The sequence below is a fragment of the Schistocerca cancellata genome, chromosome 2 (assembly GCF_023864275.1).
Source record: "Schistocerca cancellata isolate TAMUIC-IGC-003103 chromosome 2, iqSchCanc2.1, whole genome shotgun sequence".
In the NCBI taxonomy this organism is placed as follows: domain Eukaryota; kingdom Metazoa; phylum Arthropoda; class Insecta; order Orthoptera; family Acrididae; genus Schistocerca; species Schistocerca cancellata.
Genome location: NC_064627.1, coordinates 859,867,700 through 859,895,275, shown reverse-complemented (window position 1 = coordinate 859,895,275; position 27,576 = coordinate 859,867,700). Strand labels below are relative to the sequence as shown.

Genomic DNA, 27,576 nt, shown 5'->3' with positions numbered 1-27,576 from the left:
TCACTACTCTTTCTTGCTGTCAGATACATTTCCCTTTTCCGGTTACAAGATATTTTTATACCCTTAGTAAGCCATGGTTTGTTACACGGTTTCTTACGAGTATATTTAACTATTTTCTTGGGGCAGCAGTTTTCAAATGCATTTACAAAAATGTCATGAAATTAATTATATTTTAAATTGTCATCAGGTTCACAGTACACCTCATCCCAGTCTAACTGCTGTAGGCTTTCCCTGAAATTTGCAATTGTTAAATCGATGACTGAACGTACTACTTTGGAGGACTGTTTAGTATTGCTGAATGGAGCTGTTTGAGTGCGAGTATCATTTGCCCGACCTACCCTTCCAAACTCTTCAAAATATATCTGCATGTGACATCAGTATAGCCAAAGTTTCATCAGTAAATGTAAAATAACCCCTATATGAATCTATTAAACAACCGAAATATGTTGGACTCTGCAGCAATAGTTTAATCTGTGAATATAAGACGACCCTTTGTTTTTCGACTGATAGCTTTGGGAAAAGCCTTATCTTATAATAAATACGGTACATGGTATACAATCTCAGTTGCACTTTACAATGTATTGATGACCAATTTTGGAAGGCGCTTCTCGCCATTTTGCATCTATTACGTTTCATGAATTTTAAAACGGCTACTTGGCTCCATGCAAAATCAAACATGAAAAATCCAGGATGGAATGTAACAGTGTTATGAAAAGGATAGTTGCTATTGATCATATAGTGGAGATTTGAGTCGCGACTATCCTTTTCATAATTTTGTTATTTGTCTTCATATGCCTTAATACATTTAGGCCACTTGAGGTGATAATAGCCTATTATTAATGGGAAGTATACATTGCAATGACCACTGTGTTAGTTTGTAGCAAATGTTCATTGTAGTGTATATCCGTAAAGAGCAGAAAAATATTCTCTTGCATCAAAGGCAGCACAATTGGTAGGACACTCACCATAGAAGGTGAGGATGACAGTTCTAATCCAGGTCTGGCAAACTTGTCTCATGTCCATTAGGCATCTCCTTTTCTTCTGCCTCTTTAATCATAGACACAGTAAGATCTTCACTTCCTTTCTTTGAGATGAGAGCAGTGTAATGCATGAAAGGTGTGTGCAGTGTTGCCACATTTTGGGAATTAAGTAGATTTCACTGCTCAACCGATACTAATCATTATGTTCTGATATTCAATTTTGACTCAAGTCTCGTCTTTTTTTTCTTGTTGTTGCAGTTCCTGTTTAGAAGTTCCCATCATACACACACTGTTGTCAGTCTGACATCCTGATTAAAAAAAAATTACAGAATAGAATCAGTGTCAGATATCAAGATAGCATACTCTCATCTCCAGATGGATACTAGGTGGTACATGAGCATATTTACAGGCAGAACTTTCATGACCTTTCAGTATGTCTATGTGCTACCTAGCATTCACCTCTTACTAACTCCTTTAGTTAGAATCTGTTTCTTTTGAATTTTTTGTTGCACTAGCACTAGAGACTACAATATTGATATTGAGCGTTCAAAACAGTCAGCGGAGGAGGAAATAGCCCAAGGGCATGATATCATCTTGTAGCTATTTAATCTTTATTGCTCATGTTTAACGGTGAGGGTTCTTGGTCGTTAGAGTGCTAAATAAGACTGAGTCTGTTCAAAACCCAATAATGGCAATAAATAATATCACAGAGGGAAGGATTGACAGTACTTTAGTCACTATGACTCCATATGGAACAAAACAAGTTAGGACATATGTATGTCCTGCATTGTGAATCCCCACTGTAACCATCTGTGGTGAGAATCTGTTCCTTACTACTTCCCTTATAATTGGTTTCATAAGTGAGGGAGTGTATCTGATCGCCTCTTTGCTTCTATAGTATTTCAAGCAGCTGCCTTGGTGTTTTGCTGTTGACTAAAACTGCCCTACTTAGGATCAAGGTTTCAGATTGTATCTTCGATCAGTAATGTTTTAAACAAACAAAAAAGACTTAAAATATGTCAGTAGGTTATCAACTGCCAGTTCAGAGATTTATTCTTCATATTGGTCTTAAGATTTCTAGTAACTGAATATCATTTGACTTCAGATTGCTGTATGTGAGTAATACTAAGTTGCTACATCAGTAGAGCATCACATTAAGCCAGGCTCAACTGCCCACCCTTAGGCAGGTGTGGGCAAACAGCTGATGAGCTGGCAGTCAGGGAGGAGGGTAGCATATGTGATTGTAAGTGGCCACAGATGCTTGGTAGGAAAAGGCTCAGCAAGCTACAGAACAAGACCTGAACAATTTGCAGTAGTACCACACGGTGGGTAGACTACCACGTGCACCTGCCTTGCAGATGTCCATACCCTATGGGGCAAAGTTGTGAACAGTCTTCATTAAACTACAGGTTCCTACATGATTGAAGAGTCAGCAGATTTTCAAGTTGGAATACTGTGTTCTCCAATAAATTGAACCATGCCCTAGAAAAGCACTGATTTCCTTTCATTTGTGAGAATTAATTCGTGCAAGTTATTACTTCCTGTTTTTCTTTCTTCCTGAAGTATAAGATGATATTCTGCTAGATTTTCCTGAGTCAGGTATAAATGATTAGTCAGATCACAGATCCTTCATGGCATACTGCTAACAATTTTGTCTCTTATTAACAAGACATAACACATCGATTTCATTTTACTCCTAACTTTGATACTGTTTGTACATACAATGACAAAAAAAATGGTATTTCAGATAGTGGTGAAGGAAGAAATGAGGCGCAAGCACATGGCGGAACACGAGCGCCGTATGGCAGAAATGCGGAAAGCAGAACGTGAAAGGGAGAGGGAACGTGCACGAGCTCAGCAGAGACCCCACCGCCGAAGTGGTGGTGGAGCTGGTGACAGAGACAGAGACAGGGAGAGGGACCGCCGGTCTGGACGGCGACGCTCTGCCAGTGGTTCACCTAAGAAATAAAGAGTGAGGAGCTGTCTGGTGACACAGACAGCCAGCAGGAGAACTGGCATGACTTAAGTCTTGGCAGAGATAGGTCTCCCAGGCCACAACACGGGGCCCACTCGCGCTCGTCTGGAGGGTCCCCAATGGTCGGTTATCACGTAAAAAGTGTTTCTCAAATCATTGTTTACATCTTCATAAATTCTTGATAATTGTTTTGCTTTATGATACATTCTAATTCCATCTTTTGGTATGTCAGCGTATTAGTATTTTTTGCTTTATCTTAGCTACAAAGTTAGTTTCTGAAATGATGTTTTCATCATATTCTTCTGTCACAGATAGACAGGCCTTTGATGCGTGTATTTTTAAACCAATCGTCTATTCTTAGTTATAGGTCGTGTCAGTATCTTTGTTGTAAATACAATAGCCCATAACATTTCAAAGTCAGTACTGGTTTCGCTCACATTTGCACGAGTATTGAGTAAGATAATTTTTCAGATGACTTATTTGACTGCTTAAACTGACGAATGACTGGTTGACCTCTTGACTAATCCTGGGATATGCTTTCCACTGCCTGTTGTATTATTGTAGAAGTTTCAGCATTTTATTTTCAGGTTCAACGAAGAATTGGTGATGAGAATTATGATCTCGCGGGTGCTGATTACTTTTTGTCTTATTAGGGGACACAGCAATCAGCCCCCTCTAAGATCTTGGGGGGATGGTGTATGGGCCCAGTCCTTTGGGTGTCTGTGCTGACAAGATTAGTAAAGGATAAACATCGGACGTGTGTTCCACGCTGTAATGGTCTCAGAAGACAGCAGCGAAAAATCGTCGGGAAATGGAAAGAATTTTACCTGTTGCTTCTCCGGCAGTAACAATTCTCCATCAGTTAGAAGATATGTGGTGTCACTGTGGCAAGAAGTGATTTGCTTAATATGTTTGAAAGAAGATATTCATCATTGAAATGTTGCTGTGGCTATAGACCATGAGGTGACAGATGTGTGCAGATTCTAACAAGGCACTACTTTTGAGCATCTCTTCAATCTGTATAGCTTCTTGTGTTGCCACAGTGCAAATATAGTGCCTAAAATTCTAACAGCTACTTGTTTGGTAATCTTTGAGACTATGTCAAAATGCAAGTGTGTAGAAAGCATCATCAGGTACCTTATCATCTTGTAAATAAATTTGTCAAAAGCACAACATGTTAGTTGTGTTGATACAAATATTTGTTTTAATCTTTTGATCTCTTAAAAAATATTGGAACATTTTACTCTCCTAGCTAAAAATTAAAAACAAATGTTCTAGCTCCAGAGGTAATAAAAAGTGGGTGCTCTTTCTCCTAATAACACCAATATAGTGAAACAATACAACAGCAATTCAAAAATATTGTGTAAATCAACAGTGCTTGTTTTGTAAATATATATATATGTTTGTGGGGAAAAAAATTCAGCATCATGGCAATACCCTGTCTTATAAACATTTAATTGTGCCTTTGATGATGAATGAAACAATATGCATTTCAGTTACAAATTTATTTGTATTGCAAATTATAACATGGATTGTCAAGCACATTGAATTTTAATACAAAAGAATATTATTTTGCAATTACTTGATTTTTCTTTGTAAGACAAGCAGTTAGTCCTTCCGCAAATTCTCCATTTTTTGCTTCCAGTCTTACAGCCTGTTCCATGTCTGTTAGTGCATCCTCAAACTTTCCTGCACATACATCAAAATAAAATTAATGAAATTCTCTCATATTAACATGTACAATGAGAATATCTTATTTTTTCACTAATGGGTGCAAGAAAAAATGAAAATCCAAATTATGTATTGTGTGTGCCACATGTTTCCATTTATAACAGTGCTTGCCTATTACTCTTCTGTCTTAAGATGAAGTTGTCTATGAGCTGTGCTTTGATAGCAGTTAAATGGGATGGCACCAAAACATACAAAGATCTTAAGTTATTTTGTTCAGTTTTCTCATCATATACATGTTAATTTGCAGAGTATCTTTGCTAGCCTTCCAGTTCACTAAATCTGAAAGCCTGTCATGGTATTCATAGGTTTTCCACTAAGGTTATTTAAAATAAGTGATTGTGTGCAAATGACTAATTCACTGCTGTCTTATAAGTTAGCAGTTAAGCTATTTGGTATAAAAGCTGCATTAACAGAATCTGACAGAGCAGACAGATGAGAGGATTGAGCCTAATTTTAATCAAGATTTTGGATGGTTATCATAAAATTAATTAGGGTACCAAATATGTAATAGCAACCAATGCCCAACTCTGACAAACATAAATAGCACAAAAAACATTCAGGGATATGAAATGACAATAAAGCATGTTAGAAGAACCATTTCCGGCCAACTGTGTGCTCATTTTGTTAGTTCCTGGAAAGAAGCATTTTCCACTATAATAATTATATGCTGACCACTTAATTACATTTATTTGTAATACTGTAGGAAAATTTACTACTTTGTCAAAATTTCCAGGTTTTTCAGTATTGTTGGTGGCTTCTGTTTTGGGATCTCCTGCTAGGAATCATAATCAAAGAAAATCCAAATAGACATGTTACACTGAATTAGTGACAGCCTATTTCAAACATCTTTTTCGCTAATGGTGTCACCTCGGCAGGAAAGAAAATTTTGCCTTAATAAAGTTTTACTAGTGCTTGTGATGAGATCAAGTAGCTCCAAAAACATGGAATAGTAAATGCACAAAAGGTGAGAGGGGTGGACTCATGCCTGGATGAAATTATATTTTGCCAACATTGTTTCAGCTATGCTGCAGGAGTTAGCCCTCACACATCGTCCATTCCAGGATGCTATCCTGACCCCTGATTTCCATATTTTTAGTGCCCTGAAGAAAGACATTTGTGGCTGTTGATGTGCTTTGAATGAAGAGGTGCATGCCTGGGTACAATCCTGGTCCTGTAAGCAACTTCAAACCTTTTTCCGTGGAAACACACTGACCTTGTCTCACAGTGGGAAAAATGTATTAACAGATATGACAATTACTTTTTTAATCTGTCTCATTTTCATTTGACCACCCCTTATAATTACTCTTCTGCACATATACATCCAACCTCTACCAATCTGTACCTGTGGCACAAGGTTGCTGTCCCTCTCACACATTATTCCATTCATTATCCCCAGTATGTGGTAGTATTTCAATTCCATTAACTTCTAAACCTATTAATTAATGTTAATGGTAAGTCGATGAGCCCATGCCTGGCCACAAAACAGAATTGACTATCTCCGTTTACCAGGTACTATCTGAGTCTGGAAGTACTGCTTCTTTAATTCTCAAAAAGGACTGTTTTCATTGTTTGTGGCATGTTCTGTTTCTGAGTAATCTCTATAATGACCAACTTAGGAGGGTGGTGGAGCTGTGTCTGACATTTACTCTTTTTACACATCTCCTTGATTGCAGTTAAGTGTCTCGCAAATGTATGGTTTATGAACCATCTTAGGCACAGTCCCTTTTTATGATCAAATCATTACTAGTTTCAGCACACAATGCCACCTTCAGATGCTGTGGTGAACAAATGTTCATGTGATGGCAAACTGATCACGACACAATAATCAGCTAAGTGTACATCCCCCCCCCCCCTTTACTCTTTGCACTAGATGTGCACATCTGTAAAGACAATTCTTTATTAGTAAAAATCATAAAATTGTTGAAGTTTTTTTGTCTTATTTTTAGAATAAAAAAGTAGAATACAAGTCATTGAAGTAGTAAAACCATATTTAAAACAGTAAGGGCTTTGTTATAAAATGGAAACAGGGGTGATCAGTTAGATAGCTGATGGCACTGCTCTTCAGGCTGCAAGACATTCACATCAGTGGCCATAATCTCAGAAGAGATCATGCAGCTGACAAGATCGACATTCCACTGCAGATCACTGCCTCCACCTTCATTGATTGGGTTTGGATGGGAATATTTTAATAAATCAAACGCAGAAATAATCCTTAGAATGTGATCTTTAATTACCAATTTTCACTTTTCCACATAATCACCAGCCAATTGGATACATTTCTGCCAACTATGAACAAGTTTTCTGAAGCCGTCACGGAAGAAGTCAAAACTTTCCGCAACCACAGTCTCTGTTCTCTCAATGTCTTAATCAGAAGCATAATGATGTCCCCGCAGACCGTCTTTCATTATCAGGAGCAGGCGGAAGTCAAACAGTGCTAAATTCCTGGCAAATTTCAAGTCCGTGCTTTCATTTTAGGAGTCAGCATCCGGGGTACCCATCGTGCACAGATCTTCCGATAGCCAAACAAATCAGTAACGTGACCCACATGTTCCCGTGAAATGTCAATTATGCTTGCACTTTCTGTCCGAGTGATACGACAATCTTTTTGAATCAATCTGCCAACATTTTGCTTGTGAAACTCAGGTCAGATATTCCAGCATCAACATCTTTAAACTTACTTGCCTAATGACAAACACTACTCACATCAACACAGTCACCATAAACTGCTTTCATTCTCTGATGAATCTCCTTTGGGGCGACACCTTCTGCTGTCAAGAATTCAATGACTCCACGTTGCTTAAATCGCACAGACTGACCGTGTGCTCAGTGTTCCATACTTTATAACAATACAACCGTTCAACGCTAAGGCTTCCTGTCAACTGGAGCGGTAGAGAAGACGCTACGGAACACGCCAGTACCTGCCGCATACCAATGCTGCCAACTGTTAGAGAGTTACAAAGGTGGAGGCATTACTTTTCAGTCAACCCTCAGAATTCCATGATTTCTGGTAATATGTTCAGTTTCACACAGCGTGAACATTAGTTCACAGAGTGCTGCCCACCTGAAGACAGTCGCCATTGTATCAGAAAAGTGATGTGTGTCAAAAAATCAAATAAAGCTCATAAATCAGTCACTTATATCCTTCAACAGAATGTTACTTCTTTTCCAATGTACTTTGCCACATTGGCAGGGGATGCAGTAGACTTGTCTCGTGGAGGCCCAAATCCTATCATACAGATGCCACTAAAGCCAAGGTCTTGAGTGGTGGGTGGAACACTACTTAATGATGTGCCACCCTAGGATCCTGCTGATCTTATCCATTGTATTGCCTGCATATGAAGTGTGGCTCAGTCTCCTGCTCATCTTGCTCTCAAGTTAGCAGTACCTTCCACAAAATGTGAGTTGTATTTACTTGTTGTGACAACCATTTCTTTTGAATGGGATTTTCAAGTATTTGATCTCTTTCTGGTAAGCTCTGTGTTTGTTTAAGTTGGGCTCTGCAGTGGGTGGTTTGGCAGAGCTGTGTATGACAAATGCTCATGACATTTATCCTCAAAGAAATGTTACAAGCAGACTCAAACACTTCACGAACATATTCAAAAGAAATGTTTATAACAACCAGGCAAGTACATAGCACTGGAGAGCCAGCAGCAACAAGAGACACCAAGACAATAGCATTCATGGGCAGTGCTATAAATGATGTCAGCAGGATACTAGGAATGCATAACATCAAGAGTGTTCCAAGCATGTCCACAACCTTACTTTAGGAAGGGGTACAAAAAAAACTAATTTTTTAAAAGCTATATATTTTCAAATTGTTTACAAAACAATCTTATCTCCTTCAAAATACCCTCCATTACAACTAATATGTTTGTCCCACTGTTCAAAACATTTTGTGTAGCCACCCTCGAAATGGCTGACAGCTTCCCCCCCCCATCCCCCCATCATTTCATCCCCATCGACACGCAGGTCGCCGAAGTGGCGTCAAATCGAAAGACCTGCACCAGGCGAACGGTCTACCCGACGGGAGGCCCTAGCCACATGACATTTCCATTTACCAGTAGAACAAAGTCAGACCAAATATGACATCTTAAATGTTTTAACAGGTAAAGGTATTAAGGCAAAAATAAAACACTTCAGTAGTATCCATGTTAAATGGTTTGTGTAGAGAATCATTGCAAACGCATACATTTTCTCAAAATGTTGGTGCTTAGGACATGCAGAGGATGTCCCACACTGTCTTTGCATCAGCAAGAAATATACAATACAATTGGTCACACAAAACTTGATTCCAAACCCAAGCCTCTGAAGATGACTTTACAAACACAGTCCACTAGCTTTTTTTATTTATTTATTTTATATATGAGCCTAAAAGTATGGTTTTCACCATCTTCAGACAGTAAATACAGTGCCCTTTGAGACCAGACTTGGAAAACAATTTCTGGAGTATTTAACAATACCCAAATATTTTGAGAAAGTATAAAAATGTTCCAGTATTTCTTTTCTTTTATTCAATGCTCAAAGTGATGATCATATTGAATGACTTTTAGAAACTGTTTATCACTGACTGCTTTGTTCATTCATTTCCAGTAAGGTGATGGTGCATGCATTAATATACACACTTTCAATTTTACTTGCATTGTTGGTCTTTGTGGCAGATAATGTAATTAACTGTTCACTACAGAGTAAAATCTACAGCTACACACACTGCAAGCCACTGTGTGGTGTATGGCAGAGGGTACCATGTACAAATGGAGTGAGCTGAGGAGGACTAATTTCAGTTACCTTTTCTACAGTGTCCTTTTACAAAATGTATGTTGGCAGCAGTAGAATCTCTCTGCAGTCGTCATCTGCAAATGCCCACTCTCTAAATCTTCTCAGTAGTGTTTTGCAAAAAGAATGTGTTTCATCCAGGGATTCCCATCTGAGTTGATGAAGCACCTCCATTTCTACTCGTTGATCAACCGTATTAGCCACAAACATAGCGGCATGCCTCTGAATTGTTTTGACATCTTGCGGGGACCCCAAATACTTTTGCTGTACTTGAGAATGCATCACACAAGCAGCCTATATACGGTCTCCTTTGCAAATTAACTACACTTTCATAAAACTCTCCCAATAAACCAAAGTCGACTATTCTTCTCTACTATAGTCTTTATGTGCTCATTCCACTTCACATCACTTTGCAGCATTATGCGTAGATATTTAATAGATACGACAGTGAGCAGCACACATCTCATTGAAACATTATGCAGTTGTTTTTCCTACTCATCTGCATCAGCTAACATTTTTCTACATTTAGAGCTAGCTGCTATTCATCACACCACATAGAAACTTTGTGTAAGTCATCCTGCATCCTCCTAGTCACTCAACGATGATACTTTCCTGTATACTACTACGTCATCAGCAAACAGTCGCAGATTGCTGTTCATCCTGTCTGACACAGAAGCTGAGAAGAGAAATCACAACCGTCGTATGTTCATAAAGCAGGAAAATTAGATTGAGAAAAACCAATAACAGACACAATTGCTGACCATTACTTACTTCAGGGGTAAAAGGTATAGTACTTGTGTGTTTATCAGCATTACTACATAATATAAAATTTCAAATTAAACTTCTTACCAATATTGACAAACAAATGTTAACAGATTGTAAATACATTTAACAACACAAGTCAACAAATTTTGACTTTTTGTTTAGAGGTTGCATAAAAATATGAATTTCTAACCAATTGTGCTGATCACGAATGTGAAGCCTGTTTCTTTACAATGCTTCAGGTTTTCTTACCATCATCGACATCTTTATCCAATGAAAGGAAGACGGAAGTGAAATGGTAAAAGGAAAAAAAGGTAACTTGGACAAAGCAAATATGGTAATGTGGACGCTTTCCAAGTGGAGATATTGCCTCTGTTTACATTTGCCCATGAATGAATGCTTGTGTCCTTCCTTCTGCGTGGCACTTCTTCATGTGAGATTCGCCACCAGTATTCAGACATATTTATTCGCCAATGACCTTGATAATGTTCCAGAGTTTTACGTTCCTAGTGGAAGCATTCACCATGATCCTCTGACATTTAGCTCAATTGTTCTGAAAATTGTCTATGTATGACATTAGAAAATTTAGTTTTAGGGAGATCTTGCAACCTGTCTGTTTAAATGAACTGTAAGGTAATCTTTCACTATTTCCTTGTAATCGGGCTGCTTATTGTGGCCCATGGAAATGGTGCACATTTTTTAAACTTCCCCAAGCTTGCCATTTTATTTCTGTCATTGTAATTACAAAGTGTTCATCAGACAACAATTTACATATATTCAATTGAACAAATATCCTTCCTTTCAACTGTGCAGCAGACAGATTTGAGAATTGACGTACAGGTAAGCAGCCGACAAATTTGAGAATTGGCATACAGGTATTGGAAACAGCTTCCTGTTTTATCCAGAGCTTTCACATACTTCCTCTTAGGCCACACTCTCCTGCTTCAATGCTCACGATATGCACTACTGCTCAATTGTTTGAGTGATAGATTGAGAGAGTATGGGTCCAAACGGCGAGGTCATCAGTTCCGCGATTCCAAAGTGGGTTACATAAGAAAGAGGGTATGCTAAAAGTGGATGGATACAGTCAGAGGAGTCAAATTATAAAAGAATGAACATTAAACACACACAGTAAAAGCATTAAAGGTGAGACCAAATCTAAAAACTGGAAAAAAGGCGGTCATGGGGTCACAGACCATGAAGACTGCAAAAGGAGTCCCAACCACAACTAACCTGCCCCTGGTCCAAGACTAAAGGAGTACCTTATATCTGGTATGGCCAATACGTAAACAGCATAAAACAGTGAACTCCTTCTGAGAGGGGCGGAAAGAAGTGCCCCAAACTGCAGTAGACTCCTTGATGGTGTGGAGTTTATTACTGTGCGCAGTAGCGTTCCAGATGGCATTCCACTGTTGGGCAAAGAGCAATTTGACGTAGATCCACATATCCGCAGCTGGAATCGTGAAAGGAAATGGGGGATAAGTATCTGTTTCACTAGCCAAACCAATTCATTCCCTAGGATTCCCACGACTTAGAACCTAGAGAAAGATGACTGCTCAAGAGCAGAGAGAAGGTCACGGATGGCAGATACCAAGGGGTGATGAGAGTAACATCGATCAATAGCCTGCAGACTGCTCATGGAGTCGGAACAAATTACAACACTATGAGGGGAGGCCTGAGAGAAAAAAAAGGAGGGCCCTGTGAATGGCTAGAAGCTCTGCTGTAAATACACTACATGATCCTGGCAACAAATGGTGCTCGAAGCCGGTAGGAGACATGAAAGCGTATCCCACCTTATCAGTAGTCTTAGAACCATCAGTGTAAAAGATGGTTGCACCCTGGAAGTCTGCAAGGATGGCACATACAAGATGCCGGAAAACCATAGGAGCAACAGAGACCTTAAGACCCTGGAAGAGATAGGGGGGGGGGGGGGGGGTTATGGGAGGAAAGACATGGGGTGCAGTCCAGTGAGTGCAGATCCCGGCAGCAGAGGGTACTGAGACATGCCAACTGGAAATCCCACGTAGGCAGGTGTTACGGGGGGAGATATTTCTCATTGGCGAAGAGCACAGGATGGTCAGGGAATTTGTAAATGGCGACTGCATAAGAAACAAGGAGGTGGCTCTCAGATGTGTAGAAGGGGAGTCCCTGCTTCTGTGAGAAGACTTTCAACAGGACTACTGTGAAAGGCACCAATAGCCTGACGCACCCCACATTGATGGACAGCATCAAGGAGTTTCAAAGTGGAAGGAGCTGCTGAGCCATAAACCTGACCACCATAATCGAGTCTGGACAAGACCAGAGCACGGTAAATATGGAGAAGAGTGGAACGGTCTGCACCCCAAGATGTGTGGGCCAGGAAGTGGAGAGCATTAGGCTTCTGCATGCATGTAGTCTTTAGGTGTCAAATGTGGAACAGCCATGTCAGCTTGTTATCAAAAATAAGGCCCAAGAAACGGGACTGTGCTACAACATCGAGGAGCTGCTTGCCTAAATAAAGTTCTGGATCAGGGTGTACTGTGGGTCGACGACAAAAATGCATAACCTGCGTTTTGTAGGGGGAGGACTGGAAGCCATGAGTGGTGGCCCATGCAGAGGCCCGTCACATGGCGCCTTGGAGCTGGCATCGCAGACACCACTGAGTATAAGCTGCACCAGATGCAAAAATTGTCAATGTACAACACCGGGTAACCAGAGGCCCAACAGAGGTCACAAGCACATTTATGGCAATGAGGAAGAGTGTGACACTTAGCACAGAACCCTGTTGGATACCATTCTCCTGAATCTGAGGGGGTGCTCAGTGAAGTGCCAACTCGAACCCGGAAGAGACAGTGAGATAAAAACTCACGGATAAAAATCAGAACGGGATCACCACGGAAGCCCGTCATGGAGGGTAACTAAAATGTGATGGCGATAAGGTGCTGGCAGTGAGTAAAAGTCTGTTGGATGGCGGACTCCAATTGGAGTAAATGATCAGTTGGAGTTCGCCCTGCCCGGAAGCCACACTGATACGGTGACGTAACGAGCCTTAGCTCGGAGATGCTTAAAAATGAGGAGGTTGGTCTGGGAGGGGTCTCAAATCACTGCAGTGCCCATTGGCGGTCCTGGACAGCGACTGCGACGTCCTTGGTCCACCACAGTACTGGCCGATGAAAAGGGCACCCTGTGGATAGTGGGACAGCAGTGCCAGCAGCATGCAGAAGAGAAAGCGGACAGCAGACATGTATAGAGGCCAATTGGCCCTGCAGAATGCCCAACATGGGGGCCTGTCTGCCTGGCGGGGGTAATGAGAGTGTCACTGGAAAGTGCTCACTGTCACAAAGGTCATCATCGAGTGACCAATGTAGGGAAGCCACGAGGGCAGGGAAAGAGATCGTGAGATCGATAGCAGAGAAGGTGCCATGAGCGGCACTGAAGTGGGTAAAGGAACCATCATTGAGGGGAGACAAATCGAAGTCCATGATAAGTTGATAGATTAGGATACCCCGACCCGTTGAAGTGACACTCCCCCACAGTGGATGGTGGGCATTGAAATCCCCAAGGAGGAGAAACGAGGGCAGGAGTTGCTGGATTAAGGTAGATAGTGCAACATAAGCAAGTGGCTGACCTGGAGGGAGGTAGACATTGCAAAGGGTGATTGCCAGAGTCGTTTGCACTCTAACTGTTATCACTTCCAAAGTGGTACGGAGGGGGATCCAGTCACTAAGGATATCGGAGCGAACCAAAGTGCAGACCTCACCAGATGCTATCCCAGTGCCAGCACAGTTCCGACAGAACACCCGATACCCACAGAAAGCTGGAGAGTGGTTAAAACAGCAATGCGTTTCTTGGAGAACAAGACAGAACGCAGAATAAGAGGAAACAAGACGTTGCAGTTATCCATTGCAGTTTCACTGGATGATCGTGTGGCGTGAGTCTGAGGTAGGGATGAAGGAGCCGAGGAGGTCAGGTCACTCTGTCAGTAGTTGTCATCAACAAGGATGGAGTGACATCCCTAAATAAGATGTCAGATGCAGGTTGTGAGAGGGGAGTTGAGACCTCCAAGATTTATGTTTCTTCTTCTCTTTCCGAAGTGGAGGAGGGCAGGACACGGGGAGTACAGGCATCTGCAAGAGAAAGAGAGCAGACAACCTTAGGTCACACAGATGGTGTGCCTCGTGGCCAAGAAGTGGTGAGAGTCTTCTGGCCTGAGAGACACCAGGGAGAGGGTTCTTGGGAAGGAGCCCGATCACCGGCAGATCCCGAAGAAGGGGGACACTTCTTCAGGCAGGGAGGGGGAGTGACTTCCTTACGGGAGGTTGTGGGAACTGCAAGGGGAGAGTGGGGTGGGGCTGGGGTAAGGACGAGGGAGGAGGAAAGGAAGTAACAGAGGCAAAAGTGGAAGATAGTGACACTGGATGGAGTCTCTCATACTTTTGGCGAGCCTCAACATAAGACAGGCGATCCAAGGACTTGTATTCTTGTATCTTCTGGGCAATTTGGCGAGTGAGGGGAGTGGTGGTCAGCACAGTTGACACACAAAGGCAGCGAAACACAAGGGCTTCCCTCATGGACTGAGTGGCCACAGTCACCACGCAAAGGGTCCGCCGTACAGCTGGAAGACATATGCCCAAAACACAAGCACCGCATAGGTGGAGGGATGTACGGCTTCATGTCACATCTGTGGTAAATAACCTTGACCTCCTCTGGGAGGGTACCCCCTCGAAAGCCAGAATGTGAAGGCGCCAGTATCGGTGTGGTTACCTTTGCGACCCTTCTGCACACATCGAACAAAATGAATGCCACACCGCTCCAAATTAGCCTGGAGTTCCTCATCGGTTTGCAGGATGAAGTCCCTGTGAAAAATGATGCCCTGGACCATATTCAGAGATTGGTGAGGAGTGATAGACACTGGGATGTTGCCAAGATGATCACAGGCTCGGAAAGCTGCGGATTTGGTGGCAGAAGAAGCTCTGATCAACAGAGAGCCTGACCGCATCTTACTAATAAACTCCACTTCACCAAACTTTTCCTCAATATTTTCCATGAAAAACAATGGCTTTGTGGCGGTGAAAGTGTCCCAATCCGTCGTAGTACAGACGAGGTAGCGGGAAAAGGGTTTCAACCCAAGACGGCGAGCCTGGCCCTCCTCCCATGGGGTAGCCAGGAAAGGGAAAGCTGCCAGGTCATACGAAGCAGCATTTAAGGATCCTTCACCATTCTAAGAGAAGGCCGTGTGAGAACGGCCAGATTTTTGCAGCTTGATACGCTTCATGTGCCAAGCAGCCACCCTGATACCACCCACTCCAACCAGGGGCTCTCCTCAAGGGCACCACCCAGTCATGGCAGCCATTGCTGGGAGTTCCAGTGCTCCAAGAAGACATGCAACCACTCCTTGGCATACATGGGGGAGGGATCAGCTCAGGTATCAGTAGTGTGATCCCCATATTGTCAGGGAGCTCAGCCATATGGGTACATAACAGCCCCACCACACGGGCTGGCTACACATGCTGGTGACCTAGCAGGGTGGAAGGGGGTTACAGTGGGGAAGGTAGGGGGGCAGAAGAGGAATCCACTCTGTAGATGCTAGGGAGGGAGTTCTTCCCCATATAGCTCAACACTAAAAACAGGAAATTTTGAAGTGGAGGTCAAACCGGAATTGGGGACCGAAACGCCAAAAGGGTGGAAAAACAGGCAAAAGGAAGAAAATTGCAACCAATACAGGAAACCAGGGGAATAGCCAGGTCGACATAAACCAGAACACCAAGAGAGGGGAAGGAGGTGGCAATGGGGAAAGAGCGGGGATAGGGAGGGAAGGGGCAGGGAAAAGGAATTGCAGCTAGGGAATGAAGAAAAGAAAGAGCTGCAATAGTGTGGGGCCCGTGTGTGCCACACATGAACTCATGAAAGAACCGTGAACCCCCTGGGGGGTATTGCTCAATTCACACAGATAGAAAAGCATCTCGGTTTGCCGCATTTCCTGGCCAAGAATGCCAGTCAGTTTGAAGTCACCTCTTACAAAACATTGGTGTTCTTCACACTTCACTTTTTGTAGTAGTAGTTCCATGGTACTGTAACTCAAGTGCATTGTATATCCATTTAGAATTGATGCTAGCTCATTTCCAGTAAGCAGCAATACTGCTTTCAAACTCAACTCTGAAGAATCTATAAATAACTTCCACTGCTTACTGTCATACCTTTGAGCTTCCACTTTCATCACTAATGCCTTTGCAGAACACCACCCTGAAGTCTTCATCACTCTTTCTATACACAGAATATGAGGTAGCATGTGCAAGTATATTATTTTCACCAAGATGTGATCCCAGAGATATCAAGACCTTCACCAAATTTCTGTTTAAGTAGAGATTTTGGGTTACTGTTAGTAACCCACTTGAAATAGTTGATTCATTACTTTAATAACTTACCTCTGGTTCAGAGAATTCAAATATATCCATTGATGATATTAGACAACGGATCACAACACAATTCTGGGCCATGAGGGATACGTTTAATCATTGAATCCAAGTTTGTGAACTTTTTGTTCGCATTTCTTTTGTTGTATCACACTACATTTGTCATACAGACGAATCACTGACAATTCTTCCATTTGCGCCATACCATGGACATAATGAAGTTCAGCACTTCATTTTACCTTCCCGCTACTTCTTTAATGGGAACAAATGACTTTATTCTAGGAGCATTCCATAATAAGCAAAATATGATTTCTTCAAGCAAAAATTCTATTATTTTCCGATATCTTGTAATTACCCCATTAGTTCCACATATATAACAAAATGTATCTGGGCTATTCAGACATTGTCTTCCCGACGTTTTGAATACAGCTTCAATGAAATAAAACCACTCAACATCATGTGCAAGTACTTTCTAGCACTCGCACTCAGTCAGCTGTTGATTTCTGTGGCAATGATGGAAATCAGCATTGAAGTTCACTTTCTCCCTCTGACTCGTCATCTTATAAACCCGCAATGTTACCACATTTATGTAAATTACACTACATAATATAGATTTTGTAGCCAATGGTAAATAGCCCACAGTATACTGAGTGAAGCAGTAACTGTGCAGAGAAAACGGGTGGGGGGGGGGGTTTAGAGTGGTGGCATTTTCATGTTCAGGGGTGCCAAATTAGTAAACAGTAAAGAACACCACTTACTTTCCAAACTCCAGATCCTGTGTCAACCTCTGTAACATACACATCTTTTTCTGAAAATATTACTACTGTCTGTCAATTTAGGATACAGCTATACCCACAACTTTGGAGTCATCACTTGTTTTCTTACTATAGCTGTATGAATGTACTTTTCTCGAAGTCCACATCAAATTAGTGCCACCTGCCTGGAAGTACATCATGGCAAAAATTAAATATGTTCTATTTGGCAATGATGATAAAAATCATTTGTGTTAAAATGAAATTTTAAAAAGAAATGCTCTGTGGTAGTTTTCTAGTCCCCCTCCCACTCTCCGCATTTATGTTTCATGGCATGGATCATTTCTCACATCATGATAAACAATGTAATTTTTAACTTAAGAGTCTCAGGGTTTTGTACGTGCATACAAATATAAGAAACATTTTCGTCCTTTGTTAAGTTGGATAATTTCTTGGGGTAATGCTCCAAAACATAAAATTTTTATTCAATAAAACTTGCAAACACTGATACACAAAAGCTTCTTTAGATATAGAATTTTTATATGTGCATTTGCCAAATCCAGTCGCACACAGTCTGACAAGATTGAACAGCAACTTGCACAGAGGCCAATAATACTGTCCAGCATAGTCTGTATTTATAGTACTTCATCTTTTTTTTCCAAGAATATCTTACACTAAGAATATGATACACCCCCATTTTTCAATTGTTACGGTCAATCAAACCAACTGCTTTCAATAATGCGTAAAGCACTGGTCTCCATAACTTTCCAAGGGACCATTTGGAGGGCCTCACCAATTTGTCTGAGGAACAGGCGTCAGGCAATATCTATGGCTGGTGAAGTCCCTGTTCCAGAGGAAGCCTCTCAGCCTGCAAGATCTGGACATTCACAGAGGGTGGGTTCACTAGTAGTTGAGAGCTCCAACATTAGGCACGTAATGGTGTCCCTTAGCAATATGGCTGCCAAGTAGGGGAAGAAAGCCAGTGCGCACTCTATGTACACACCGGGAAGAATCATTCCAGATGTGGAAAGGGTGCTTCCGGATGCCATGAAGACCACAAGCGGCAGCCAACTGCATAATTTGGCTCATGTCGGTATCAACAATGTTTGTCGCTTTGGATCGGAAGAGATTCTCTCTGGTTTTGGCCAGCTATCCGAATGGTAAAGACTGCCAGTCTTGCTTGCAAGATGAAGGGAGCTCACCATCTGCAGCACCATCGACAGAACTGACTGTTGTCCTGTGATATACAGCAGAGTGGGGGGCCTCAATCAGAGGCTCAGGTGACTCTGCTGCCACATAGTATGCACATTCCTCGACTTGTACCATCATATGATGGGTTTCCGGATTCCGTGTAATGGGTCAGGGGTAGACTACACACAAGAAACGGCTACACTGGTAGTGAAGACTGTGTGGAGGGCGCTCTCTCTCTCTCTCTCTCTCTCTCTCTCTCTCTCTCTCTCTTTTTTAGGTTAGAGTATCTCAAGAAACTACAGAAAGGACACCAGTGTGAAAGAATGTAGGGCAAATACAGGAAGGTAGACCTAGCAGCAATAGATACCGTAGTTGTAAATTGTGCTGAGACAGAACCAGAGCACTGAAGCTCAAGTCGTTATAGGTATGTAAAGCTGGCTAAAGCCGGAAATAAGTTCAGCCAAAATTTTTTCAAAGGACTTAACCATGTTAAGAACAGATAGATGAAATACAGTTGGTAGTGGAGTACTTTTGCTGTCAGAAGTAGTTTACGTTGTACTGAAACTGAAGTAGATAGTTTCTGTGAGTTAGTGTGGGTAGAGGTTATATTTGACAAATAGAGTAAATTAATAACTGGTTCTATCTATATAGACTGAAGCGGCAAGTGGCAATTTGTACCAAGGTCGGGAATTTTCACTCGCTGCTTCAGTCTACGTACATAAAATCGTACCTGTATGAGACCAATAAAGATGACTTCAATGTACCCTCAATATGTTGGCAAAAATATATGTTTAAAGCCAGCAATAGGCATAAAACGGCTGTCCAAAATTCTACTGAATCGTTTCTTGTATTATTATTTTGAACAATTCTAAAAGTCCATTCAAAGTGTACATGATTGCAATACCATTGTTGACCTCTTCGCAACAGATGTCCTGAGCAAATAGGGAGCATCAAGACAGCCACAGGGATTAGCACCCACAACACAGTTGTAGTGAGACTGAATAGTGCAATATGCAAACCCACCATAAATAAATGCAAAGCACATGCTTATGAAAAAGCGGATAAAAATTCTGCTAGACAGTTTCCACACATTCCGATCTGAATGTGTAAGCGTGGACCAGCTGTGGTTTGAATGCAAACAAACAGTACTGACAGAAGTTGGGAGATATACCACACAAACTGATAATGGCACATAAAACAGGTCAGAACACAGTTGCAGAAGCAACGAGGGAAGCATGTAAAATTTAAAAGAACACAAACTCCCCAAGATTGGCCAAAGTTTTGCAGGAGCTCGAAATGTAGTGTGAACTTCAATGTAAGATGCTTTTAATAGTTTCCACAATCAAACTCTTGTTTCGAAATCTGACAGAAAACCAAAGAGATTCTGGTCATCTGTTAAGTACACCAGCAGCAACACACAATCAATACCTTCACTGCGTGATGACTGTGCCACTAAATCAGAGTTACTAAACTCGGTTTTCCGAAATTGCTTCACGAAAGAAGACAAAGTAAATATTACAGAATTTGAATCTAGAACAATTGCCAACATTAGTAACTTAGAAGTAGATATCCTCGGTGTAGCAAAGCAGCGAAAACCACAAATGAAAGGCAAGGCCTCCAATGCAAACCGTACACCAGTCAGGTTCCTTTCAGAATATACTGATACAATAGCCCCGTACTTAGCAATCACATACAACCTCTCACTCTTCAAAACATCTGCACCAGAAGACTGGAAAATCACACTAGTCACACCAATACCCAAGAAGGGAAATAGGAGTAATCTACTGAATTACAGACCCATATAACTAATGTCAATTTGCAGTAGGATTTTGGAGCATATATTGTGTTCAAACATTATAAATTATTCAATGAAAACTATTTACTGACAAATGTCAGCATGGTTTCAGAAACTATCATTCTTGTGTAACACAACTGCTCCGTATTCTCCCAAAGTAATTAATGTTAGCAACAGGGGATGTCAAATTGATTTCATATTTTTAGATGGCTTTCCAACACTGTTCCTCATTAAGCATCTTCTAATCAAATTGTGTGCCTGTGGAGTATTGCCTCAGTTGTATGAAAAGATTCATGATTTCCTGTCAGAAAGGTCACAGTTCATAGTAACTGATGGAAAGTCATTGAGCAAAACAGAAGTAATATTTGATGTTTGCCAACAAAGTGTTACAGGCTCTCTGCTGTTCCTGGTCTACATAAACCACACAGGAGACAATCTGAGCAGTCCTCTTAGATTGTTTGCACATGGTGGTGTTTACCATCTTATAAAGTTATCATATGATCAAAACCAATTGCATAATGATTTAGACAAGAGACCTGTAAGGTGCAAAATGTGGCAACTGACTAATTAATGAAAAGTGTGAAGTCACCTACATGAGTACTAAAAGAAATCCGATAAATTTTGGTTACACAATAAATCACTCATATCTAGATGCTGTAAATTCAACTAAAAACTTAGGGATTACTATTATGAATAACTAAAATTGGAACAATCACAATGTTGTGGTTAAAGCAAACCAAAGACTGATTTATTCACAGAACACTTAGAGTGTGCAACAGATCTACGAAAGAGAGTCCTTACACCACACTTGTCTGCCTTTTTCTGGAGCACTGCTGTCTGGTGTGAGATCCACATCAGATCGGACTGACAAAGGATATTGAAAAAGTTCAATGAAGGGGTTTTCACTTTGTATTACTGCGAAGTAGGAGAGTGTGTGCCATTGATACGATACCTGAATTGGTGCAGCAAACATTAAACAAAAGCGTTTTTTGTTGTGGCAGGATCTTCTCGTGATCCAACTTTCTCCTAAAATTGCAAAAATATTCTTTTGGTGGCTCATACATAAGGAGAAATGATCATCATGATAAAATAAGAGAAATCAGAGCTCGCACAGAATGAATTAAGTGCTCGTTTTTCCCATGTGCCGTTTGCGAGTGGAACTGTAGAGAAATAGCTTGAAGGTGGTTCGATGAACCCTTTGTCAGGCACTTAACTGTGAATTGCAGAGCAATCGTAGGTGTAGAACATCCTCCACAAAAACAAAAGATGTACAATCATTTTATTAATATTTTTTATTTGCATGTGAAACACCAAGTTACAATCTTGGCTCAAAACTGAACATAATGGTTATTTTTTAAATTTTTTACAGACATCATACACTTCTCAAACTTTAGACATAAGTCCAATATTCTTGCACAAAATGTGTTGAGAAACTCTGATTAATGTACAGTATAACAGGAACCTGAAAAAGAAGGTACAGACATACACTTGTTCGCAACACTTTCTACGGATTGTTGACTGTCTAAAACCTTTATTAGCAAATTGTGTGTAGTTCACTCTTCCAGAATGTACGTTGTGCAAACAGTTTTCACAGTTCTACACATGAAGGTATATTAAACTTTTCACACACACATAGTGATCGATATTTCACCAGCAGGGCTAGGCAAATGACACTGTGTGTGAGACACTGCTGTGTCTGCCTGCAGCCTCATGGCAGTCAATGTGTTAATGCCCTGTTGCCAACAAGGCCTTAATAGTGAAGAATAGATAATTTGGACAAAGATGGCAAAGGAAATCAGCAGGGGGCTTCATTGACGAAAACATCTAGATATTTAAAGTCATTATACAAATAAATCTATATCTTCACACATAACCAGTTACATCTATTTGCATATTTCAACTGCAGTTACTGTAGAGGGAAGAAACAGTGATGTAGAGTATAAATGGAAAAAAGCAGCCAATTTTGTGAAGTAAGTATTTTCCCTTGAACAGTAATATTCTTTATACTGAGTTCTCAGTCAGTTCATAGCATAACATAACTAAATAAGAAAATGCATTATTCTTGATGTTCTGCAACATGTTTTATTTGTTCAAGATCTGCTTTTAAGCTTCTTAAAAATGATAAATTAACTCAAGGTCAACTAAAATTATTAGACAGTATACACATAATTTACAATTAAAAAGACATTATGTACACATTCTACACGAAAGCAAATTTCTACATTACAATAATAAATTTATTCCTAGCATTGGAATAATCTAGTAACAAAGACCTATGCATAAATTAATTTATGGGTGAAAATTATTTATGTATAGGAGGCAACTCGAGTAATGTTTGTCCATGTAATATAAGGTGTTTTCTGTGGTGTATTTATTTGTAATACTTCTGGTAATCTCATCTTTCTGTGTTATGTAGAACTTCAAACAGTACATCACAATGATTTTTCCAGTTAGCTGCTTAGCATAAGCTGAATAACTCTCCCCCCTTCTACCAAACACAAGCTGTTCAGACAATCCAGCAGCCACAGGTAAGTGTAGACCTGCATATTTTGCAGAGTGCTTACGGATGATTTTACACACTCCACTTGATCTAAAAAATTTGTACACTTCACCTGATCTAAAAATTTTACTATCTTACATGTTGAGTAATAATCTACCTGTAGTGTTACTACACTCCTGGAAATGGAAAAAAGAACACATTGACACCGGTGTGTCAGACCCACCATACTTGCTCCGGATACTGCGAGAGGGCTGTACAAGCAATGATCACACGCACGGCACAGCGGACACACCAGGAACTGCGGTGTTGGCCGTCGAATGGCGCTAGCTGCGCAGCATTTGTGCACCGCCGCCGTCAGTGTCAGCCAGTTTGCCGTGGCATACGGAGCTCCATCGCAGTCTTTAACACTGGTAGCATGCCGCGACAGCGTGGACGTGAACCGTATGTGCAGTTGACGCACTTTGAGCGAGGGCGTATAGTGGGCATGCGGGAGGCCGGGTGGACGTACCGCCGAATTGCTCAACACGTGGGGCGTGAGGTCTCCACAGTACATCGATGTTGTCGCCAGTGGTCGGCGGAAGGTGCACGTGCCCGTCGACCTGGGACCGGACCGCAGCGACGCACGGATGCACGCCAAGACCGTAGGATCCTACGCAGTGCCGTAGGGGACCGCACCGCCACTTCCCAGCAAATTAGGGACACTGTTGCTCCTGGGGTATCGGCGAGGACCATTCGCAACCGTCTCCATGAAGCTGGGCTACGGTCCCGCACACCGTTAGGCCGTCTTCCGCTCACGCCCCAACATCGTGCAGCCCGCCTCCAGTGGTGTCGCGACAGGCGTGAATGGAGGGACGAATGGAGACGTGTCGTCTTCAGTGATGAGAGTCGCTTCTGCCTTGGTGCCAATGATGGTCGTATGTGTGTTTGGCGCCGTGCAGGTGAGCGCCACAATCAGGACTGCATACGACCGAGGCACACAGGGCCAACACCCGGCATCATGGTGTGGGGAGCGATCTCCTACACTGGCCGTACACCACTGGTGATCGTCGAGGGGACACTGAATAGTGCACGGTACATCCAAACCGTCATCGAACCCATCGTTCTACCATTCCTAGACCGGCAAGGGAACTTGCTGTTCCAACAGGACAATGCACGTCCGCATGTATCCCGTGCCACCCAACGTGCTCTAGAAGGTGTAAGTCAACTACCCTGGCCAGCAAGATCTCCGGATCTGTCCCCCATTGAGCATGTTTGGGACTGGATGAAGCGTCGTCTCACGCGGTCTGCACGTCCAGCACGAACGCTGGTCCAACTGAGGCGCCAGGTGGAAATGGCATGGCAAGCCGTTCCACAGGACTACATCCAGCATCTCTACGATCGTCTCCATGGGAGAATAGCAGCCTGCATTGCTGCGAAAGGTGGATATACACTGTACTAGTGCCGACATTGTGCATGCTCTGTTGCCTGTGTCTATGTGCCTGTGGTTCTGTCAGTGTGATCATGTGATGTATCTGACCCCAGCAATGTGTCAATAAAGTTTCCCCTTCCTGGGACAATGAATTCACGGTGTTCTTATTTCAATTTCCAGGAGTGTATTTTCAAATACAGGCATATCTACATCCACATCCATACTCCACAAGCCACCTGACGGGGTGTGTGGCGGAGGGTACCTTGAGTACCTCTATCAGTTCTCCCTTCTATTCCAGTCTCGTGGAATTTAGCTATTTTCTAAAATCTGTTAAATACAGCATACACATCTATACTCTGAAAACCACTGTGAAGTGTTTGGCAGAGTGTACGTTCCGCTTTAACCAGTTATTAGGGGTTATATGGAGTGTGGAAAGAATGACTGTTTAAATGCCTCCATGCTTACTGTAATTAATCTAATTGTGTCTTCACGATACCTACGGGAGTGATACATAGCAGCGTATTGCTAGTCATCATTTAAAGCTGGTTGTTTAAACTGCTTCAGCTGGGTTTCTCAGGATACTTTATCTTGAAGACTCTGCCAGCCCATTTTCTTCAGCATCTCTGTGACACCATCCCATGGATCAAAGAAACCTGTGTCCATTTCTGCTGCCCTTCTCTGTATACACTCAATACCCCTGTTAGTCCTATTTGGTACAGGCCCCACAAACTTTAGCAATACCCTAGCATGGGTCACATGAGTGATTTGGGGCAATGACCTTTGTAGACTGATTGCATTTTCCCAGTATTCTACTAATAATCCAGTCTACCATCTGCTTTACCCAAGACATTGTCTATATGTGATCATTTCATTTCATACCCCTACAACATTACACCCAGGTATTTGTATGAGTTATCGATTCCAATTGTGACTCACTTATGTTATAGTAGTAGAGGTACTATGTTTTTTTTTCTTTTTGTGAAGTGTGCAATTTTAGGTTTCTGAACATGTAAAGCACATTGCCAATCTTTCACCATTTTGAATTCTTATCAGTGTTTGACTAGATATTTATGCAGCTTTTTTCAGTTTTACTTCATTGTAGTTACCTGCACCATCTGCAAAAAGTATGAGGGTGCTATTAATATTGTCTGCAAGGCATTAACATACAACAAAACAGCAAGGGACCCAACACTCTTCGTTCGGGTACACAGAAAGTTACTTTTACATCTGTCAATTACTCCACGTCCAAGATAATATGCTGCATCCTGTCTACCAAGAAATCCTCAGTCCAGTCACAAATTTCACCAGATACCTCATACATTCTTACTTTCGAAAATAAGCATAGGTGTGGTACTGACTGCCTTGATCCATAGCTTTCACGATGTCATGAGAAAACTGTGAGTTGGGTTCACATTATCTAAGTTTTCGAGTGGTTGTTTGGCATTGTGGATGTCGTTTGAGATACCTCATTATGTTTGAGCTCAGAATATGTTATAAGATTCTACAATCAATGGACATCAAGGATATTTGAGTGTAGTTTTGTAGATCGTTTCTGCTACCCTTCTTGTAGACCTATGTTTTCTTCCAGCTACTTTTGTTTGAGGTATCTGTGATAGATTATAGTTAAAAGATGGGCTAACTCTGCTACAAATTCAGTATCACACTTATTTCAGTGGTACAAGGATTAAATATGGTTTTCTAAGCATTCCTGCTTTTACTTTGCTACCATCAATTTCAGTTACTGTCTCATCCACAGGTGCCTGGATGGTAACTGCGGTGCCACTTTACATAAAAATAGAATGGGGGTGGTACACTAGTATGTCAACACTTCTATGTGTCTTCTAGTACCAAAATCAAAATTTCAAACCAAGTTATGCTTGATCGATTACATTGCTTTCATCAATGGTCACAGTTTCAATTGCATCAATATTATCATACATAAACAAAAAAGAAGTAAAAATTATAGCCACCTGTACACTTTCAGACATGAACCAGTCACGGTTGATTAAAAAAAATATATAGTGACTATCCTGCATGTGGACAAAATTTACTGTATGTGCTGAAAAAAAAATTTGAAATCTCACATATGTATATTTTATTCTTAACACTGCAGCTAACATTTCAATTGCAAGCAAAGATTTTTATTTATTTTTCCGTGGGGGAGGGGGGGGGGGAGGGGGAGACACCTCCTGATAATGACGTAGGATTTGTAGTCATAACCCTATGAAAATAAACAGCTCAAATTTACAGATATATAAGGATGATACTCATGAGTACAATGGTTGGCCACGGTCTTGCTGACAGACCATCCCAGCATTCGCCAGAATTTATTTACGAAAGCATAAATCAGGATCTTCAGTCTCCTAAACATTGGCTACAAACTATACTCAAAGATAATCAATAACCAAATACAGAATATCACAGAAGCTATTATTCCTGAACAACAAAATGGATTTAGATCAGGTCACGTTTACCATGTGAGCCTTGATAGCCTGTGGAAGATCATGTCTGGATGTGGATATCCTTATAACCTAACAGAATTAGTGAAAATCTTTACAAAACTGCACATATTGTAATAAACACAGGTGGGAATCAATTAGATGACATAATAATTAACCAAGGTATTAGACAAGGGTGCAGACTATCACCAACCCATTTTAATATTTACACTGAATTCATTCTATGCCAATATAAATGTAAAGTAAACAAAGGAATTAAGATAATGAATGAAGAACACCTGAATGTACTTTTGTTTGCTGATGACAACATTATTATTCAAAAGAATAAAGATGACCTCCAAAAATCAGTCCACCAGCTGAACAAAATTTACAACAAGTAAAGCTTCAAAATTTATAACAATACAACAAAAATAATGGCTTTCTGAGGAAAATATCCAGTCAGATCAAAAACTGTTTTGGATAATTAAGTTTTAGAACAAATCTCTTACGTAGGCTGTGCTACAAGTTTTGATTTTTACCCTGATACTAAAAATAAAATACACAAATTCCAAGCTGCCTGTGATACCATTAGCAGACTATTGGGCCATAAAGTACAAAAAGAGACCATCATGAAAGTCTATAAAATAATGGCGGTTCCTGTGATATCCTGTGGAAGAAAAAACTGGGCTACCACCAAAAAATGACAACAAAATGATATTCAAACTGAAGAAATGAGGTTCCTAAGAAAGATGAAGGGCTGTACAAAAAGAGAAATGATTAAAAATGAAGATATTAGAACAAAATGAAATATTTCAATATGAATGAAAAATTTAAAAATATTGTGAAGACTGGAGACAGCACCTCATAACAATGCTAGAT

The 27,576-nt window shown here is 41.1% G+C and overlaps 2 protein-coding genes across 9 annotated transcripts in view; one reads left to right on the top strand and one right to left on the bottom strand.

The window, feature by feature from the left end:
• The window catches only part of LOC126162798 (apoptotic chromatin condensation inducer in the nucleus), a 128,576-nt gene extending 124,757 nt beyond the window's left edge, over window positions 1–3,819 (top strand). For 3 of the 5 annotated variants that reach the window (XM_049919523.1, XM_049919521.1, XM_049919520.1), the window contains exon 13: window positions 2,728–3,751. In XM_049919523.1, the coding sequence (XP_049775480.1) occupies window positions 2,728–2,949 (222 nt within the window). In that variant the 3' untranslated portion in view covers window positions 2,950–3,751. Of the gene's footprint in view, window positions 1–2,727 lie in introns of all 5 variants that reach the window. The other 2 variants (XR_007535115.1, XM_049919524.1) reach the window with 2 other exon arrangements.
• A 147-nt stretch (window positions 3,820–3,966) lies between these two features.
• LOC126162800 (tetratricopeptide repeat protein 32-like) overlaps window positions 3,967–27,576 on the bottom strand; it is a 59,090-nt gene continuing 35,480 nt past the window's right edge. For 2 of the 4 annotated variants that reach the window (XR_007535117.1, XR_007535116.1), the window contains exons 3-4: window positions 17,372–17,553; window positions 3,967–4,644 (exon numbers count right to left, since the gene is read on the bottom strand). Coding sequence is in view for 2 of the 4 variants with exons in the window: in XM_049919526.1 (XP_049775483.1) it covers window positions 4,523–4,644 (122 nt within the window). In the remaining 2 variants the exon portion in view is untranslated. Of the gene's footprint in view, window positions 4,645–17,371; window positions 17,554–21,654; window positions 21,814–27,576 lie in introns of those variants that run through there. The other 2 variants (XM_049919526.1, XM_049919527.1) reach the window with 2 other exon arrangements.